General features: G+C 42.0%; 1 protein-coding gene and 1 long non-coding RNA gene across 2 annotated transcripts; both read left to right on the top strand.

Annotated features, from left to right (window-relative positions):
* Positions 1-2,468: 2,468 nt before the first annotated feature.
* LOC102502042 (uncharacterized) lies at positions 2,469-9,025 on the top strand. The gene is made up of 3 exons (XR_001371428.2): positions 2,469-2,607; positions 8,096-8,220; positions 8,953-9,025. It is a non-coding gene; the product is annotated as an uncharacterized LOC102502042 (long non-coding RNA).
* A 2,079-nt stretch (positions 9,026-11,104) lies between these two features.
* Positions 11,105-18,609, top strand: LOC106733142 (putative zinc finger protein 833). The gene is made up of 3 exons (XM_027765872.1): positions 11,105-11,108; positions 14,656-14,716; positions 16,333-18,609. The coding sequence occupies exons 1-3, from the start codon at positions 11,105-11,107 to the stop codon at positions 17,198-17,200; spliced, it is 933 nt and encodes a 310-aa protein (XP_027621673.1). The 3' UTR covers positions 17,201-18,609.
* Positions 18,610-19,378: the final 769 nt, after the last annotated feature.

The raw sequence follows: 19,378 nt of genomic DNA, 5'->3' as shown, positions 1-19,378 counted from the left end.
TTTTGTTTTTGCAATTATAGAGTGCTATTCATTTTACAGAACAATTATTTCATATAAGCTACATCAAAGACAACTGAAGATTAAAAAAAAACTACTAGCCCATATATAACTAATTTATGCTTCACACCAATGAGAACCTGCTTTAAATTTCCATGCTAATTTTTTTTTATTTTTTAAAATTTTTTTGGGAGTTTTTTTTTTTTTTTTTTTTTTTTGCTATAGGGCGTATGCACTCACCAGAAAGACAGAGCAAGACACAGACACAGAAAGCAAGAAATCATCCCCCCAAGGGGGATGGCTTCACCACAATCCCTTCTCTATCCTCCTCTCGGGATGTTGGACACTCATGCACATGCGCCCAGCGTGAGTTTAAGCCACCAGGTCCAGGACTCGAACCGCAGTCAACTACATGAGAGTCCAGCAACATAGCCATTATGCTAACTGCTGGTCCCACTAATTTAAAAGCCCCATACTATACCAGGTAAGGTTAGTTGCTATTGAAAATAGTACCTGGATACGGCTATCTAAAAACATGTTCAGTAGTGTGTTAACTATACAAAAAAAGAAACTGCACAGTTTGGAAACAAGTTGTATACAGCCTTATATTTCAATTTATTTCTTTGAAAGAGGTGAGTTGTGTACAAGTGGGTTAAACACTTTATAGACAAGGGAAAAAACTGCTAGAACCAACTTGTTCATCATCATCATCATCTTCATCTTTCTGCTCTTCCTCATCTTCTTCATCTTCCTCCTCCTTTTTCTTGCTCTTTTCAGACTTGACAATTCCCTTTTTTACTGCATCAGGCTTTTGGGTAACTTGCTATGCAGCAATATCTTTTTCATATTTTTCCTTCAGCTTAGCAGCCTTCTCTTCATAAGGCTGTTTATCACTTGCAACAGTGTTATTCCACATCTTTCCCAGTTTCTTTGCAACCTCACCCATGGATAGGCCAAGATGTTCTCCTTTGATTTGGGGACATTCAGAACAGAACAAGAAAAAGACAGAAGGAAGAATCTTGGGTGCATTAGGATCCTTGAACTTCTTTTTTGTTTCTCCTTTAGAAGGAATATAGGTTTTCATTTCTCTTTCATAACAGGCTTTGTTTGCCATTACCGTATCTTCAAACTTCCCTACTCTTTGGCAGACATGGTCCTCAAACTCTGAGCACTTCTTAGAAACTTCTGAGACATGGGGCTGGCAGGTGGTGTGGTATTAAGGGTACTGGACTCCCACATGGCTGACCGTGGTTCAAGTACTGGACCTGGCAACTTGCCTTCTCACTTTCCATCTCTTTCTCTTTATCTCTCACTGTTTCGCTCCTTCTCACTTTTCATCTCTTTCTCTCTCTTTATCTCTCTCTTTTTCGCTCTCACTCTGTCCCTCTCTGGTCATATTAAAAGAAAGTAAGAATAAAATAATTATTTAAAGAATTATTTTTTATTTAACTATATTTATTTTAATTTCACCATAGAGGGACAGTGAGAAAGTGAGAGAGAAAGAGAGAGAGGAAAAGTAAGAAAGCAGGCCTCTGGATGCTTGAACCACAGTTGACCATGTGGGACTCCAGTGCCCTTTAACCACCACGCCATCTTCCAGCGTCAAAATAAAGTAATTCTTAAAAATCAAAACAAAAAACAAACACCTGAGAGGTTGACCAAAACATCTGAGTGCTTCTTGTGCTCCTTCCAGCAAGTTTGCACAAATAACGCATATGATGACATTTTGCCTCTTGGCTTCATAGAATCTCCTTCATCTATGTTTAGTTATCTTTCCTCCCTGAGACACAGAGTTGACCAGTGCTGTCTGGCTCAATATACTGCAATGAAGCCGGTATGCTTTTTTAAAGAATCATTTTACTTAAATTTATTTATTTGTTTATATATGACCAGAGAGGGATGGGGAGCTGGTAAAGTAAGCTGCCAGGTCTGGGAATCAAACCGCTGCAGGCCATGTAAGAGTCCAGCGCCCTTAACCACTATGCCACCTGCTGTTCTGAAGGCGGTATTTTTATCTCCAAATTTACGATCGCTGGAAAGCATGCGTTTCTTTAACCTGTTCCAGTGTAGCCTGGCCTCGAAGTCCCTAACACATTTCAGGCCAGGGGATCCTCCTATTGGACACATACTCTGTAATTCCCAGAGCTCACTTTCATCCCCGTGTCGGAGAGAAAAAAAGCCATCACCGTCCCATTGCGTGCAGAAAGATACGGGCGCGTCTGCTCTGAAAACCCAGGAGCAGGTTCTGCTGAAATGTAATTAAAGGCCACGGGCAGGTCAAGAAGCTGCCATTCCAGTCTAGCGCTGCACATCTCTGAACGCTTGTGCTGTCATTTAACCCTGATGGGGCGTGGCCTGAAGTGGTGCCAATCAGGGGTGGAAGGGCGGGGCTTAGCGTACCAGCCAATCAGCTCTAGTTTCTATCGGAGGCGGGGACATTGAAATCTCGCGAGGTCTCTGCCTCACTGGTGTCCTTCCGGGATTGTGGGGTTCTTTTCATCTGCATGGAGTCCTCGTGTCCTTTGCGGCTGCTTTGAGGCTCTGTGACGTGCCAGACAGGGACAGGGACCCGTAGGAAGGACGCGGGGACCCCCTAGAAGCTGAGATATGGTGAGTGCGGGGCCGGGTCCCGAGACGGGGAGCAGGGGCGTTGGGGACCGTCCACGCTCGCCTCTGCGCCCCGAGTCTTCCGCCGGCGCAACTCGGTCCTCGTCCCCTCGGGGCAGGGATGGGTGGGCAGCGGGACCCCGGGCGTCCTGTCCCGTCCCTGCGCGACCTGGGCCTCGGGCCTTCACCCTCTTACAGCTCGGCCCCCGCAGCCCCGCGTGTCCCCGGATGTGGGTGAGGACGGGATGGTCACGTGGGGCCCCCCTTGTGCCCACAGTCGCCCATATTCTCCTGAATTTCCCCAAGTGTGGGCGTCGCGGGGTCAAGTCTACAACCCGGTCCCCTCCTTATGCCCGCACCCTCAGAATATGCCGTGAGGAGAAAAACAGTTTAGTGGGGATTCGCTTAGGTGGGTGATTTGTGACATGCCCTGCCTCTGTCGCGCTCACTTGCCCCACCTAAAATAATTTTTTTGAGAGGTTTTTGCTATAGGGTGCATGCGCTTGCCAGACAGACAGAGAGAGACAGACAGAAAGCGAGAAATCCCCCCCCCCAGGGGGGATGGCCACGCCACAATCCCTTCTCCTCCATTCTCCTCTCGGGATCTTGGGCTCGCACGCACACGCACCTGGCGTGAGTTCAAGCTACTGGGTCCGGGACTCGAACTGTAATCTATTCCATGAGAGTCCAGCGACATAGCCATTATGTCAACTGCTGGGCCCAGGTTACCGGGTTTTGACACCAAGATTAAAATGGATGAGGGAGTATTTAGGAATGATCTAAGACATCAGCAGTACCCCTAAGTCATGGTTACAGTGCTGTTTGGAAAGCGAATTTAGGCCTGGCAGCCAAGGGGAAGGCAGTAACAGCACTGCTGGATAATGCTGTACCAATCTGGTAAGGGTCTAGGATAATACCTAAGGGCTACCTGAACCAGCAAACTCACACCAGGTGCCTGTGCCTGTGTACCCAAGATTCAGAGAAGAGAAGGGATTGCGGAGTGGCCATCCCCCCTGGAGGGTGATTTCTTGCTTTCTGTCTCTCTCTCTTTCTGGCAAGTGCATGAGCCCTATAGCAAAACAACGAAAATAAACTCTCCAAAAAAAAAAAAAAAGTGTTTTTTGGGACCAGCAGTAGGCATAATGGCTATTTCGCCAGACTCCCATATAGTTTGGACTGGCGGCTTAAACTCACGCCGAAAATGTGTGCACATGTGCACAAGATCCTGAGAGGAGAATGGAGGAGGAGGGAATGCAGTGGAGGAGAAGGGATTGCAGTGTGGCCATCCCCTCTAGGGGGTGATTTCTCACTTTCTGTCTCTCTGTCTCCCTGAGACAACACACATACACACACACACACACACACCTGAGGCCGGTCACACTGCAATCCCTTCTCATTCTCCCAGCATGAGTTTAAGCCACTGGGTCTGGGAATCAAACCATGGTCGACTAAATGCTTGACTACATAACAATTACGCCATCTGCTGATTCCACTTTTTTCTTTTTTCAGTTCTTTGCCATGAGGCAAGGGCTCTTGCTAGGAAGAGATAGTGAAAGGGAAATTGAGAAACCTCCCCCAGGGAATATGGCCAAACCCCATTCCTTCTCTTCCATTCTCCTCTTGGGATTTTGGGCATGCAACCACATAGGTCTGGTATAGTTTTCAAGCTGAGGGTCTTGGACTTGAATTATGCTTGGCTGTCTGGGAGTCCATCACCCTAACCATATTGCCACCTGCTGTCCTGAAAAAAAAGTTGTCTAAAGTAAAAATACGAAAGTAAGAAACGAGTTTTGGTTGAGAGTCCCTTTTGTCAGACCTTCAGAGAGCTCTTAGACACAATGAAACCTACAAACAATAATTTGCAAGTAAAACCTGTTCTAATCTCTCAAAAGAGTGACATTATTTGTATACTGGAATTTAAGACTTGTATCATTAAACTGCCACCTTGCCTATGAGAAAGTGTGACAAGAACAACTTTTTCATCATTTTCACATTCTTTTTTCTCGACTTTATATTGAATAGGAAAAGGAAAACCTCAATTTATCTCATGTACTCTCATCACAATTGACAAGAAAAAGAGTTCTGTCACTTACATCACAGTTTGCCATCTATTTTTGATTATTTGGCAGAGCAACTCTCAAAACTCAGGGAAACATTGTTTACATTGGCTAGTTTATTATCATGGACAATACAGAGGATACACATAAAGAGACAGCTCCGTGCCCTCCTGAATGTGCTATTCCCTAGGAACCTCCATGTGTTAGGCTACGTGGAAACACTACATTCTGTTACTTCAAGTTTTCTTTTTTAAGAATTATTTATTTATTTGTTTTTTAATTTGAACAGAGAGAATGATAGAGAAAGTGAGAAAGCAAGACATCTGGTCTGGGACTTGAACCATGGTTGGCCATGTGGGAGTCCAGTGCCCTTAACCACAAAACCACTTGCCAGTCCCAGACCTTTTGATACAAAGTTCATAGTACGGGGACCAGCAGTTGGCGTAATGGCTATATCACTGGATTCCCATGTAGTCAACTGCAGTTCGAGTCCTGGACTCAGTGTCTTGAAACTCACACTGGGCGTGTGTGTGTCCAAGATATTGAGAGGAGAAAGGAGGAGAAGGAATTATGGCATGGCCATCCCCCCAGGGGGTGATTTCTCTCTTTCTGTCTCTCTATGTCTTCCTGTCTTTCTGGCACGTGCACACACCCTGTAGCAAAAACCTCTCCAAAAATAAAAAGTTCATAGCACGGCCATGATGGGACCATGGGTGACCTTGAAGAAATGAGATAGGGCTAATGGGTATGCTGTCATGTTATAAGTTTGCTCTTCCTGTCCAGCATCACTTCCTCCTGTATATGTAGCAGGATCCATCTGTTATGAGGGACTTAAAGTTAAGGGAAGATGAGAGTTCCTGGAGCCCACCTGAGAGCTGCTTTTCATCAGAAGATGGTCAGCCAGAATATAGAATCACTTGGAAAACTCAATCAAACCCCCAAAGGAAGAAAGCGAAACAAAAAATAAAAACAGAACCATTAGAAGGGTGCTTTTTCAGGGTTAAGACACGTGTTTCTAAATATTCTCTTTTCTTTTCTTAAAGAATTATTTTATTTAACTTTATCCATTTCTCTTTTTCTTTTAATCTGACCAGAGAGAGATAGAGTGAGAGAGAGAGCAAAGAAAAAGTGAGAAAGAAGCCGCCAGGTCAAGAACTCAAACCACTGTCGGCCATGTGGGAGTTTAACGCCCTTAACCACCACACCACCTGATGGCCCCATCCTTCCATAGAGAGTTGGTGGTAGTAAAGCAGATTAATAATATCCCTCCAATTGGACTCTCAGTTTTATTTTACTAATGTAAATGGTTAATATTTTGTACCTTCTCTAAGTGTAGATGTACAATAAATTCTCTGGAAAGAGATTGCTGGAATGAAATTTGTAGGAACGTACCAGAAATACAAATAAGGTGTGTCAGTGAACCCTCACGATACATGTGTGTAACTATGTTTGCTGTGGTCAAGGACGCTTGCAATCCTCTAATTGACTAATTTTTGCCCTGGAATCTGTGAAATACCTGCTTCATTCCTTTATCCTTTGCCCATTAACCTTTTTATATTTGGAATATTGATATCCTTTTTCACTTTCGTTACTTATTATCTTTCTTTAAGAGAGATTTTTGCTATGTGGCTCATGCACTCTGCATACAGACAGAAAGCAACAAATTACCAACCAGGGAGGATGGACACACCACGTACCTTCTCATATATTCTCCTCTTGGGATTTTGGGCACCAACTCACATGCTCATGTTAAAGCTGCCTTGCCAAGGATATGAGTGAGTGTCGCTCATGTGGGAGTCCAGAGATGTTACTGTCACCTTCTACTACTCCCTACTTTATTTTTTATCTTCCTTCCTGAGTTTCCATGTATTTTAATTTGCCAATCCTATTTTTCATGGCTTGCTCTTTTTTACATAACAGGATTTTCTCAATTTTTACATGAAAAATGCACTTACATGTGTCTCCTCAAATGTTTTACATTGTTCTTCAAATGTTCACTTGTTTTCTTTTTGCAATAGCATGTGTGCATTCACCAGGTCAGAGAGAGAGTAGAGAAAAGTCAATCACCATGGAATATAGCATAACATAATCTTTTTTTCCTTCACTCTCCTCTTGAGAATTTGGGTGCCTATGCTGGGTGCTAATTTTTATTTTCAAGCCACTCTTTGATGGACTCAAACCACAGAACTCACTATGTGGTTTTCAACACTTTACTATCTACATCTCCTGCCTGGTCAAAGTGTTGACCTTTCTTAGGTACAAGAGACCTAATAAGCGCCTGTTTCTTTTTTTTTTTTTTTTAAATCTAACTTATGTATTTATTTAGCATGTATGAATGTATTTATTCATTTATTTTAATTGGACCAGAGTGGAACAGAGCGAGAGAGACAGGGAAAGTGAGAAAATTAGCCATCGTGTCCAGGACATGAACCACAGTTGGGCCTGTGGGAATCCAGTGCCCTTAACCAAGACTCCCCTTGTGGGCTCCGTACACCTATTTCTTTCTTTCTTTTTTTTTTTTGGAGAGGTTTTTTGCTATAGGGTGCATGTGCTCACCAGACAGACAGAGGGAGACAGAGAGACAGAGAGCAGAAAATCACCCCCCAGGGTGGATGGCCACGCCGCAATCCCTTCTCCTCCATTCTCCTCTTGGGATTTTGGGCATGCATGCACACGCACCCGGCGTGAGTTTAAGCCACCGGGTCCAGGACTCGAACCACGGTCGACTATGGGGGAGTCCAGTGACATAGCCATTACGCTAACTGCTGGTCCCGACCTATTTCTTAATATAAACAATAATGATATCATCCACTACGCTAGTTGGTAGGACTTTGGTATAACAGGTATTACAGATATTATGCACCAAGAGACATTTGGGTTGATCCTGGTAGCATATCTCAACTATGAAGCCTACAAAGTGGGTCTTATATTTTGATGTTCCTTAACTTAATATATCAGTTTCACTGTGAATTCTTTTGGGTTTTCAGAATCTGGCAATCTAATTTTTTTTTTTTTATTTTGTATTTGTAACATAGGACATGTGCACAACTCAGAGAGACAGAGAGGGAAATAAAGTGAGAAATCATGCCACAGGGAAGTGACCACACCTCAATTGCTTTACCTAAATTTTCCTCCTGGAATTTGGGCACAACCTGCAGGTTTTTCAAGTTGCTAGGATAGGCACATGAACCACAGTCAGCCATTTGGAATCTTTTACTTTAACCACTACACCACCTGCTGGCCCTAGTTTAGTGTTATAAATGTTATGTGTATGGAAGTGATTTTACACAGAGATAAAGAATTCTGATGACTAGCATATTAAAAAAAAAAAGAATGGAATAAACAGCATTCTGTGAACGTCTTACAATTGAGTATATCTAACCAGTGCTGTCATTCTCGGCCATCCTCCTATACACATACGTGGGATTTTGCAGGACCCAGTGGCCTTTGAGGATGTGCTTATGAATTTCACAAAGGAGGAGTGGGCTTTGCTAGATCCTTCACAGAAGAAACTACAGAGATGTGATGTGAGAAACTCTCAAGAACCTGGACTCTGCTGGTAAGGATGACAGCACTCCCTCACTTACTTAATTTTTCTTTTCTTTTCTTTTTTTTTGGAGAGGTTTTTGCTATAGGGCATGTGCACTTGCCAGAAAGCAAGAAATCCCACCCCCCCCCCAGGGAAGATGGCCATGCCACAGTCCCTTCTCTTCCATTCTCCTCTCAGAATCTTGGGCATGCACCCACACATGCCTGGTGAAACTTTAAGCCACTGGGTCTGGGACTTGAACAATGGTGATCTACATGGGAATCCAGTGACATAACCATTATGCAACTGCTGGTCCCAGAACAAGTATTTTCTTTTTTCTCTTTTTTGGAGAGATTTTCACTTTAGGGTGCGTGCGCTTGCCAGACAGACAGAGACATAGAGACAGAAAGCGAGAAATCACCCCCCAGGGAGGATGGTCACGCCACAATCCCTTCTCCTCCATTCTCCTCTCAGGATCTTGGGCATGTACGCACACATGCCCGGCGTGAGTTTTAAGCCACCAGGTCCGGGACGCGAACTGCGGTCGACTACGTGGGAGTCCAGTGACATAGCCATTATACTAACTGCTGGTTCCCAACAAGTATTTTTCTAATCACCCATGCTTTTCCAAAGTTTTTGGTAAAGAAAAGGGAGTTGTTTTGTGAACAAATCAGACAGGGTCATGGTTTGTCTTGATCCTGAAATCTAAGTTATATAGTACATTTGTAATAATTCCAAGATGTTTGTGGGTCTCTATTTCAGGAATAAACTTGGGAGAGCAGAATATTGCAGATCAGTACCAAAACCCCAAGAAACAGCTAAGGTAATTTGTACTGACAACAGAAGCAATATCCTTTTGGAAGTCTGTCATGAAATTTTACACACAGAAAAAAAGACCCTAGATTCTGGCATATTTATTGCTGTAAAATTTTTCCAAAAGTATGTGCTGCAATATAACATAAAGATATTTTGATTACAAAACAGTTTATATGAAAATAGTATTTAAAAACTGCATTTAGAGCTTGCCATGGTTTGCTGGTTAAGGCAGCTGGATCTTACATGAATGAGTTCATGGTTCCTTTCTCAAACCTGATTGTATAAAAATATACTGGGTGTCTGGATTTGCATGCCCAAAACTAGAGAGTATAATGGGAGAAGATTGAATCTATTTGTCCATCTCCTAGGGGGTAATTTATTACTTTTTCTCTTTATCTCCAGAAAGCACACATGCCCTCTTGTAAAACTACTTGGTAACTTTTTGTAGAATACGTTGGCGTAATGGCTATGTCACTGAACTCCCAGGTAGTTTGGACTGGCGGCTTAAACTCACGCCGAAAATGTGTGCACATGTGCACAAGATCCTGAGAGGAGAATGGAGGAGAAGGGATTGCAGTGTGGCCATCCCCTCTAGGGGGTGATTTCTCACTTTCTGTCTCTCTGTCTCCCTGAGACAGAAAGCGAGAACACACACACACACACACCTGAGGCCGGTCACACTGCAATCCCTTCTCATTCTCCCAGCATGAGTTTAAGCCACTGGGTCTGGGAATCAAACCATGGTCGACTAAATGCTTGACTACATAACAATTACGCCATCTGCTGATTCCACTTTTTTCTTTTTTCAGTTCTTTGCCATGAGGCAAGGGCTCTTGCTAGGAAGAGATAGTGAAAGGGAAATTGAGAAACCTCCCCCAGGGAATATGGCCAAACCCCATTCCTTCTCTTCCATTCTCCTCTTGGGATTTTGGGCATGCAACCACATAGGTCTGGTATAGTTTTCAAGCTGAGGGTCTTGGACTTGAATTATGCTTGGCTGTCTGGGAGTCCATCACCCTAACCATATTGCCACCTGCTGTCCTGAAAAAAAAGTTGTCTAAAGTAAAAATACGAAAGTAAGAAACGAGTTTTGGTTGAGAGTCCCTTTTGTCAGACCTTCAGAGAGCTCTTAGACACAATGAAACCTACAAACAATAATTTGCAAGTAAAACCTGTTCTAATCTCTCAAAAGAGTGACATTATTTGTATACTGGAATTTAAGACTTGTATCATTAAACTGCCACCTTGCCTATGAGAAAGTGTGACAAGAACAACTTTTTCATCATTTTCACATTCTTTTTTCTCGACTTTATATTGAATAGGAAAAGGAAAACCTCAATTTATCTTATGTACTCTCATCACAATCGACAAGAAAAAGAGTTCTGTCTCTTACATTACAGTTTGCCGTCTATTTTTGATTATTTGGCAGAGCAACTCTCAAAACTCAGGGAAACATTGTTTACATTGGCTAGTTTATTATCATGGACAATACAGAGGATACACATAAAGAGACAGCTCCGTGCCCTCCTGAATGTGCTATTCCCTAGGAACCTCCATGTGTTAGGCTACGTGGAAACACTACATTCTGTTACTTCAAGTTTTCTTTTTTAAGAATTATTTATTTATTTGTTTTTTAATTTGAACAGAGAGAATGATAGAGAAAGTGAGAAAGCAAGACATCTGGTCTGGGACTTGAACCATGGTTGGCCATGTGGGAGTCCAGTGCCCTTAACCACAAAACCACTTGCCAGTCCCAGACCTTTTGATACAAAGTTCATAGTACGGGGACCAGCAGTTGGCGTAATGGCTATATCACTGGATTCCCATGTAGTCAACTGCAGTTCGAGTCCTGGACTCAGTGTCTTGAAACTCACACTGGGCGTGTGTGTGTCCAAGATATTGAGAGGAGAAAGGAGGAGAAGGAATTATGGCATGGCCATCCCCCCAGGGGGTGATTTCTCTCTTTCTGTCTCTCTATGTCTCCCTGTCTTTCTGGCACGTGCACACACCCTGTAGCAAAAACCTCTCCAAAAATAAAAAGTTCATAGCACGGCCATGATGGGACCATGGGTGACCTTGAAGAAATGAGATAGGGCTAATGGGTATGCTGTCATGTTATAAGTTTGCTCTTCCTGTCCAGCATCACTTCCTCCTGTATATGTAGCAGGATCCATCTGTTATGAGGGACTTAAAGTTAAGGGAAGATGAGAGTTCCTGGAGCCCACCTGAGAGCTGCTTTTCATCAGAAGATGGTCAGCCAGAATATAGAATCACTTGGAAAACTCAATCAAACCCCCAAAGGAAGAAAGCGAAACAAAAAATAAAAACAGAACCATTAGAAGGGTGCTTTTTCAGGGTTAAGACACGTGTTTCTAAATATTCTCTTTTCTTTTCTTAAAGAATTATTTTATTTAACTTTATCCATTTCTCTTTTTCTTTTAATCTGACCAGAGAGAGATAGAGTGAGAGAGAGAGCAAAGAAAAAGTGAGAAAGAAGCCGCCAGGTCAAGAACTCAAACCACTGTCGGCCATGTGGGAGTTTAACGCCCTTAACCACCACACCACCTGATGGCCCCATCCTTCCATAGAGAGTTGGTGGTAGTAAAGCAGATTAATAATATCCCTCCAATTGGACTCTCAGTTTTATTTTACTAATGTAAATGGTTAATATTTTGTACCTTCTCTAAGTGTAGATGTACAATAAATTCTCTGGAAAGAGATTGCTGGAATGAAATTTGTAGGAACGTACCAGAAATACAAATAAGGTGTGTCAGTGAACCCTCACGATACATGTGTGTAACTATGTTTGCTGTGGTCAAGGACGCTTGCAATCCTCTAATTGACTAATTTTTGCCCTGGAATCTGTGAAATACCTGCTTCATTCCTTTATCCTTTGCCCATTAACCTTTTTATATTTGGAATATTGATATCCTTTTTCACTTTCGTTACTTATTATCTTTCTTTAAGAGAGATTTTTGCTATGTGGCTCATGCACTCTGCATACAGACAGAAAGCAACAAATTACCAACCAGGGAGGATGGACACACCACGTACCTTCTCATATATTCTCCTCTTGGGATTTTGGGCACCAACTCACATGCTCATGTTAAAGCTGCCTTGCCAAGGATATGAGTGAGTGTCGCTCATGTGGGAGTCCAGAGATGTTACTGTCACCTTCTACTACTCCCTACTTTATTTTTTATCTTCCTTCCTGAGTTTCCATGTATTTTAATTTGCCAATCCTATTTTTCATGGCTTGCTCTTTTTTACATAACAGGATTTTCTCAATTTTTACATGAAAAATGCACTTACATGTGTCTCCTCAAATGTTTTACATTGTTCTTCAAATGTTCACTTGTTTTCTTTTTGCAATAGCATGTGTGCATTCACCAGGTCAGAGAGAGAGTAGAGAAAAGTCAATCACCATGGAATATAGCATAACATAATCTTTTTTTCCTTCACTCTCCTCTTGAGAATTTGGGTGCCTATGCTGGGTGCTAATTTTTATTTTCAAGCCACTCTTTGATGGACTCAAACCACAGAACTCACTATGTGGTTTTCAACACTTTACTATCTACATCTCCTGCCTGGTCAAAGTGTTGACCTTTCTTAGGTACAAGAGACCTAATAAGCGCCTGTTTCTTTTTTTTTTTTTTTTTAAATCTAACTTATGTATTTATTTAGCATGTATGAATGTATTTATTCATTTATTTTAATTGGACCAGAGTGGAACAGAGCGAGAGAGACAGGGAAAGTGAGAAAATTAGCCATCGTGTCCAGGACATGAACCACAGTTGGGCCTGTGGGAATCCAGTGCCCTTAACCAAGACTCCCCTTGTGGGCTCCGTACACCTATTTCTTTCTTTCTTTTTTTTTTTTGGAGAGGTTTTTTGCTATAGGGTGCATGTGCTCACCAGACAGACAGAGGGAGACAGAGAGACAGAAAGCAGAAAATCACCCCCCAGGGTGGATGGCCACGCCGCAATCCCTTCTCCTCCATTCTCCTCTTGGGATTTTGGGCATGCATGCACACGCACCCGGCGTGAGTTTAAGCCACCGGGTCCAGGACTCGAACCACGGTCGACTATGTGGGAGTCCAGTGACATAGCCATTACGCTAACTGCTGGTCCCGACCTATTTCTTAATATAAACAATAATGATATCATCCACTACGCTAGTTGGTAGGACTTTGGTATAACAGGTATTACAGATATTATGCACCAAGAGACATTTGGGTTGATCCTGGTAGCATATCTCAACTATGAAGGCTACAAAGTGGGTCTTATATTTTGATGTTCCTTAACTTAATATATCAGTTTCACTGTGAATTCTTTTGGGTTTTCAGAATCTGGCAATCTAATTTTTTTTTTTTTATTTTGTATTTGTAACATAGGACATGTGCACAACTCAGAGAGACAGAGAGGGAAATAAAGTGAGAAATCATGCCACAGGGAAGTGACCACACCTCAATTGCTTTACCTAAATTTTCCTCCTGGAATTTGGGCACAACCTGCAGGTTTTTCAAGTTGCTAGGATAGGCACATGAACCACAGTCAGCCATTTGGAATCTTTTACTTTAACCACTACACCACCTGCTGGCCCTAGTTTAGTGTTATAAATGTTATGTGTATGGAAGTGATTTTACACAGAGATAAAGAATTCTGATGACTAGCATATTAAAAAAAAAAAGAATGGAATAAACAGCATTCTGTGAACGTCTTACAATTGAGTATATCTAACCAGTGCTGTCATTCTCGGCCATCCTCCTATACACATACGTGGGATTTTGCAGGACCCAGTGGCCTTTGAGGATGTGCTTATGAATTTCACAAAGGAGGAGTGGGCTTTGCTAGATCCTTCACAGAAGAAACTACAGAGATGTGATGTGAGAAACTCTCAAGAACCTGGACTCTGCTGGTAAGGATGACAGCACTCCCTCACTTACTTAATTTTTCTTTTCTTTTCTTTTTTTTTGGAGAGGTTTTTGCTATAGGGCATGTGCACTTGCCAGAAAGCAAGAAATCACACCCCCCCCCCAGGGAAGATGGCCATGCCACAGTCCCTTCTCTTCCATTCTCCTCTCAGAATCTTGGGCATGCACCCACACATGCCTGGTGAAACTTTAAGCCACTGGGTCTGGGACTTGAACAATGGTGATCTACATGGGAATCCAGTGACATAACCATTATGCAACTGCTGGTCCCAGAACAAGTATTTTCTTTTTTCTCTTTTTTGGAGAGATTTTCACTTTAGGGTGCGTGCGCTTGCCAGACAGACAGAGACATAGAGACAGAAAGCGAGAAATCACCCCCCAGGGAGGATGGTCACGCCACAATCCCTTCTCCTCCATTCTCCTCTCAGGATCTTGGGCATGTACGCACACATGCCCGGCGTGAGTTTTAAGCCACCAGGTCCGGGACGCGAACTGCGGTCGACTACGTGGGAGTCCAGTGACATAGCCATTATACTAACTGCTGGTTCCCAACAAGTATTTTTCTAATCACCCATGCTTTTCCAAAGTTTTTGGTAAAGAAAAGGGAGTTGTTTTGTGAACAAATCAGACAGGGTCATGGTTTGTCTTGATCCTGAAATCTAAGTTATATAGTACATTTGTAATAATTCCAAGATGTTTGTGGGTCTCTATTTCAGGAATAAACTTGGGAGAGCAGAATATTGCAGATCAGTACCAAAACCCCAAGAAACAGCTAAGGTAATTTGTACTGACAACAGAAGCAATATCCTTTTGGAAGTCTGTCATGAAATTTTACACACAGAAAAAAAGACCCTAGATTCTGGCATATTTATTGCTGTAAAATTTTTCCAAAAGTATGTGCTGCAATATAACATAAAGATATTTTGATTACAAAACAGTTTATATGAAAATAGTATTTAAAAACTGCATTTAGAGCTTGCCATGGTTTGCTGGTTAAGGCAGCTGGATCTTACATGAATGAGTTCATGGTTCCTTTCTCAAACCTGATTGTATAAAAATATACTGGGTGTCTGGATTTGCATGCCCAAAACTAGAGAGTATAATGGGAGAAGATTGAATCTATTTGTCCATCTCCTAGGGGGTAATTTATTACTTTTTCTCTTTATCTCCAGAAAGCACACATGCCCTCTTGTAAAACTACTTGGTAACTTTTTGTAGAATACGTATAAAATCCTTCCTTGTTCAAACTGTTCAGTGTATTAACCCCTACATGTTGCATGATAAAGGTGCAAGAGATATTTAGTCCTTTTTGTTGTTGCTGTTGTTGCCTGTTTTTGCCATAGGACATGTGTGCTTGCCACAGAGAAGAGGGAGAAGGAAAGTGAAAAATCACCTCCAAAAAGGTGAAATCTACACCATAGCCCTGCTGCAACCTGCTCAGCAGAACGTGCTTTGTGTGTGTGTGTTCTGTGGGTTAGAAATAAACATATAGGGAACCAGCAGTTAGCGTAATGGCTATGTCGCTGGACTCCCACGTGGTCGACCGCGGTTCACGTCCCGGACCCGGTGGCTTAGAACTCACGCCAGGCGCATGTGCGTGCGTGCCCAAGATCCCGAGAGGAGAATGGAGGAGAAGGGATTGCGGCGTGACCATCCCCCCTGGGGGATGATTTCTCGCTTTCTGTCTCTATGTCTCTCTCTGTCTGTCTGGCGAGCGCACGTGCCCTTTAGTGAAAACCTCTCCAAAATAAATAAATAAATAAACATACAAATAAATACACAAAGACATACAAGTATAGAAAATGTAAGGATCAGGTGGCCCTGACTTCTCTGATGGGGAAAGCCATGACCCTGAACCGGTTTCAGGTTTATGATTTTATAGGGCAGAAAATGATGGGGGAAGCGGAAATGGGATACAAAGCTAGTTGTTTTCAGATGTTAATCGGCTGATGATATAAGTACAACTGGCACCATGTAATTGTTTTGATCTTTTGGGACTGATTCTGATAAACATATATGACTTCCTTTAAACTGATATTACTTTGAAGTATGGATTACAGCACACACCTAGCTTGTTCATATGTTGTTTTCATGGCCAAAACAACTGCTTACAAAACCTCATCTCTGCACATGTCTGCAGGTCACCATGTTTGTTCACACTATCTGTTCTCCACACAATCTTATATTTTTGATGTCCTCTCATGATTTGGGGCATGCATTAACATGCCCTCAGCTTGTTTTTCAAGCCATCAATCCAGGACTAAACTGTGCAGCATGTCATATGAAATCCAGCACCTTGCCCTCCATGCTACCAGCGGACCCCATTCAGTACTTATTTAATAAACAGGTATTAATCCTAAAATCCATAGTAATGTGCTTATCATTCTTTACAGAAGTCATATACCACAGAGACCATATGAACGAAAAGAAGGTACTTCATGTGGAGCAATCTTCAGTCCTATTCCAGACAAACACTTGAAGGAGAAAATGCCTACTGGACTTAAACTATTTAAGAGCAGTACATATGGGGAAGACATGGTTCATTCATTTCTCAATAAGCCTATTGGACCTCAAAGAGAGCAGAAATCTTATAACTGTCAGGAATATTCAAAGAATTCACATGACCACAAGCAAAATGGAAAAACCATCATTAGCCATGAAACTGAGGGAAGTGTCAAGATATCACATTGTGGAATTGGATCCTACAGATGCAAGATATGTTGGAAAACTTTTGATTATCACAATTTATTTCTATTACATGAAAACACACACACTGAAGAGAAGCCACGTGAATGTCCTGAGAATGCGAAAGGTTTTCGTCTTAACAGATGTGTTCATATCCACAAAAAAACTCACATAGGAGAGAAACCCTACAAGTGTAAGATATGTGAGAAAGCCTTTGCTTATTCCAGTTATTTACAAAACCATGAAAGAACTCACACAGGAGAGAAACCCTATGAGTGTACAGTATGTGGGAAAACCTTCTCTTATTTGCATCATGTTCGAAGGCATGAAAGGTCTCACACAGGAGAGAAACCCTATGAATGTACAGTATGTGGGAAAGCCTTCTCTTGTTCCTGTAATGTGCAAGATCATGAAAGGACTCATACTGGAGAGAAACCATGTGAATGCCCCCATTGTGGGAAATTCTTCAGTTCTCCAACATATGTTCATGTCCATGAAAGAATTCACCCAGAACAGAAACCCTTTGAGTATAAAGTATGTGCGAGAGCTTTCTCTCACTCCTCTTCGAATACATGAAAAGATTCACACTGGAGAGAAAGTGAAATCCTTTGAGTATAAAGTATGTGGGAGAACCTTCTCTCACTCCTCTTCAAATGCATGAAAAGATTCACACTGGAGAGAAACCTCGTGAATGTCCCCAGTGTGGGAAAGGTTTTTGTGATTCTCGACAAGCTTATATCCGCATACGAATTCACACAGGAGAGAAACTCTATGAGTGTAAGATTTGTGGGAAAGCCTTTGCTTATTCCAGTTCATTTTGAAAGCATGAAAGAATTCACAAAGGAGTGAAACCCTTTGATTGTAAGGTATGTGGGAAAGCCTTTTATCTGTCCTGTTGTCTTCAAGAACATGAAAGTACTCACAGTGGTTAGAAACCTTATGAACGTAAGCAATATGGAAAAGCCTATAAATCTTGCAAGTCTGTTCAAAGACATAAAATTACTCAAACCCTACGTGTGTAAAGTATATGGAAAAGCCTTTAGTTTTCTCAGTTCTCTTCCAAAACATGAAAGAATTTACCCTGGATAGAAACCTTAAGATTGTCCTCAATGTAGAAAAACCTTTTTCCCATTCTTCTGTTTGACAGCATGAATGGACTCACTAGAAAATAAACTTCAATGCATTCTATGTGGAAAAACCTTATTATGTTCATGTTCTATTCAAGAGCATGAACAGGAATCACACTGAAGAGTAGCCCTATGAATGTAAGAGATGTGGTAGGTAAGGCTTGAGTTCTTGTTCTGTTCAAGGACATGAAGTCACATTGGAGAGGAACCCTGTATGTGTACAGTATGTTGGAAGCCTCTTTCTGAAATATTCAAGAGCATAAAAGATGTCATCATGGCAAGCAACCCTATATGTGTATGAGATGTGGGAATGCCCTTTGTCCTCCCAGTTCTATTCAAAACCATGAAAGAACACACACTGCATAGAAATCTGATAAGCGTCTTCAATATGATAGAACCTTCTATAGGGAAAATGGAGTTAGAATGATTTTGTCAAAAAATTTTTAAAGAATGATTTGGTCAGTCTCCTTCACTCCCTTTCTCATGTCTTCTGGCCATAGAATAAACTTTATTCTTTGGAGTGTGCTTGCATGCTTTTTATGTAATGATTTTGCTGTTTTATGCCATTTCATGTAATGCATATGTCAGTGAGCCACTTTCATTTTTGTCAAGGAGACATTATTGTTTGCTGCCCCTCTGAGTGAAAGGAAGCAGCACCTAGATTAGCTGACTAGCTGGCTCAAGGTGACTCAGGTAGGTTCAGCCAGGCCCAGCCTACTGCAGTACTTGGTCCTGGGGGAGGAAGATTCAGTGGGTGCCGAATGCATTGCAAGTTCTTAGGGAGAATTGTGCTTTGTTACTGCTACTAGAATCTGTGAGAGCTCATAATGAACTCATCCTAATAAACAACATGACAGCAGCCCCAAAAGTATCTCACATTTCTAACTCCTATTGTCTTGCTTCAACCTACACCCCAGACAAAGAACCACAAAATATTTAGTGCTGTGAGTAGGACAGAAAGTTAGGAGTGATGTCCTTTACCCTTCCAGCATGACATTCTGGAGTGTGGTATGCACAGTGGCTACTGTGTATATTCCCTGATGTGTATCCAGGAGTAGACGGGATGCCTACTAAAGTTGACAAGGCTCTCCAATCACTGATTGATAACTTGGGGTTGGGAAATAAAAATAGTATGCATCCAGCCAAGCAGATGGTCCTCCTAGAGGCCCTCCAGAGGAGTCATTAAGAAAAGCCAGATTGGCTATTAGTTGGTGTGGTGGTTAAGGGCACTGGTCTCCCACATGGCTGACCACTGTACAAGTCCTGTACCTCATAGCTTGCTTTCTCACTTTACCTCACTTGCTCTTGCTGTGTCCTTCTCTGCTTAAATTTAAATAAATATATAAATATAAAAATTTTTTAAATCCAGAAACGTGCAGGAACTACAACCAAAGAAAGCAGCAAATCATGTGGGTTAAATTATGCTAGAAGAACTCAGAACGAATAAGGGCACCCTGAGTATGCTGTGAAGATGAGACTTAAAGTTGACAAAAGAAGCTCTTAAGGAGCTGGTATGCAAAACCTGGAGCTTGAGTTTAATGTGGTTGAGGACATCCTGAGTGACAGATTCTCCAGGTCCTAAGAAGTAAGACTATTCCTTGACCTGTTGTATAGCAGAGGGTGAAGC

Source organism: Tupaia chinensis, unplaced genomic scaffold, assembly GCF_000334495.1.
Source record: "Tupaia chinensis unplaced genomic scaffold, TupChi_1.0 Scaffold139785_1, whole genome shotgun sequence".
NCBI classification, from domain to species: domain Eukaryota; kingdom Metazoa; phylum Chordata; class Mammalia; order Scandentia; family Tupaiidae; genus Tupaia; species Tupaia belangeri.
Note: the sequence above shows the minus strand (reverse complement) of the source record. Positions and strands in the feature narration are given on the sequence as shown.

Coding starts and splice junctions, on each gene's coding strand:
- LOC106733142 (XM_027765872.1), top strand. Junction 14,717..16,332: donor AACCCCAAGAAACAGCTAAG/GTAATTTGTACT, acceptor CATTCTTTACAG/AAGTCATATACCACAGAGAC.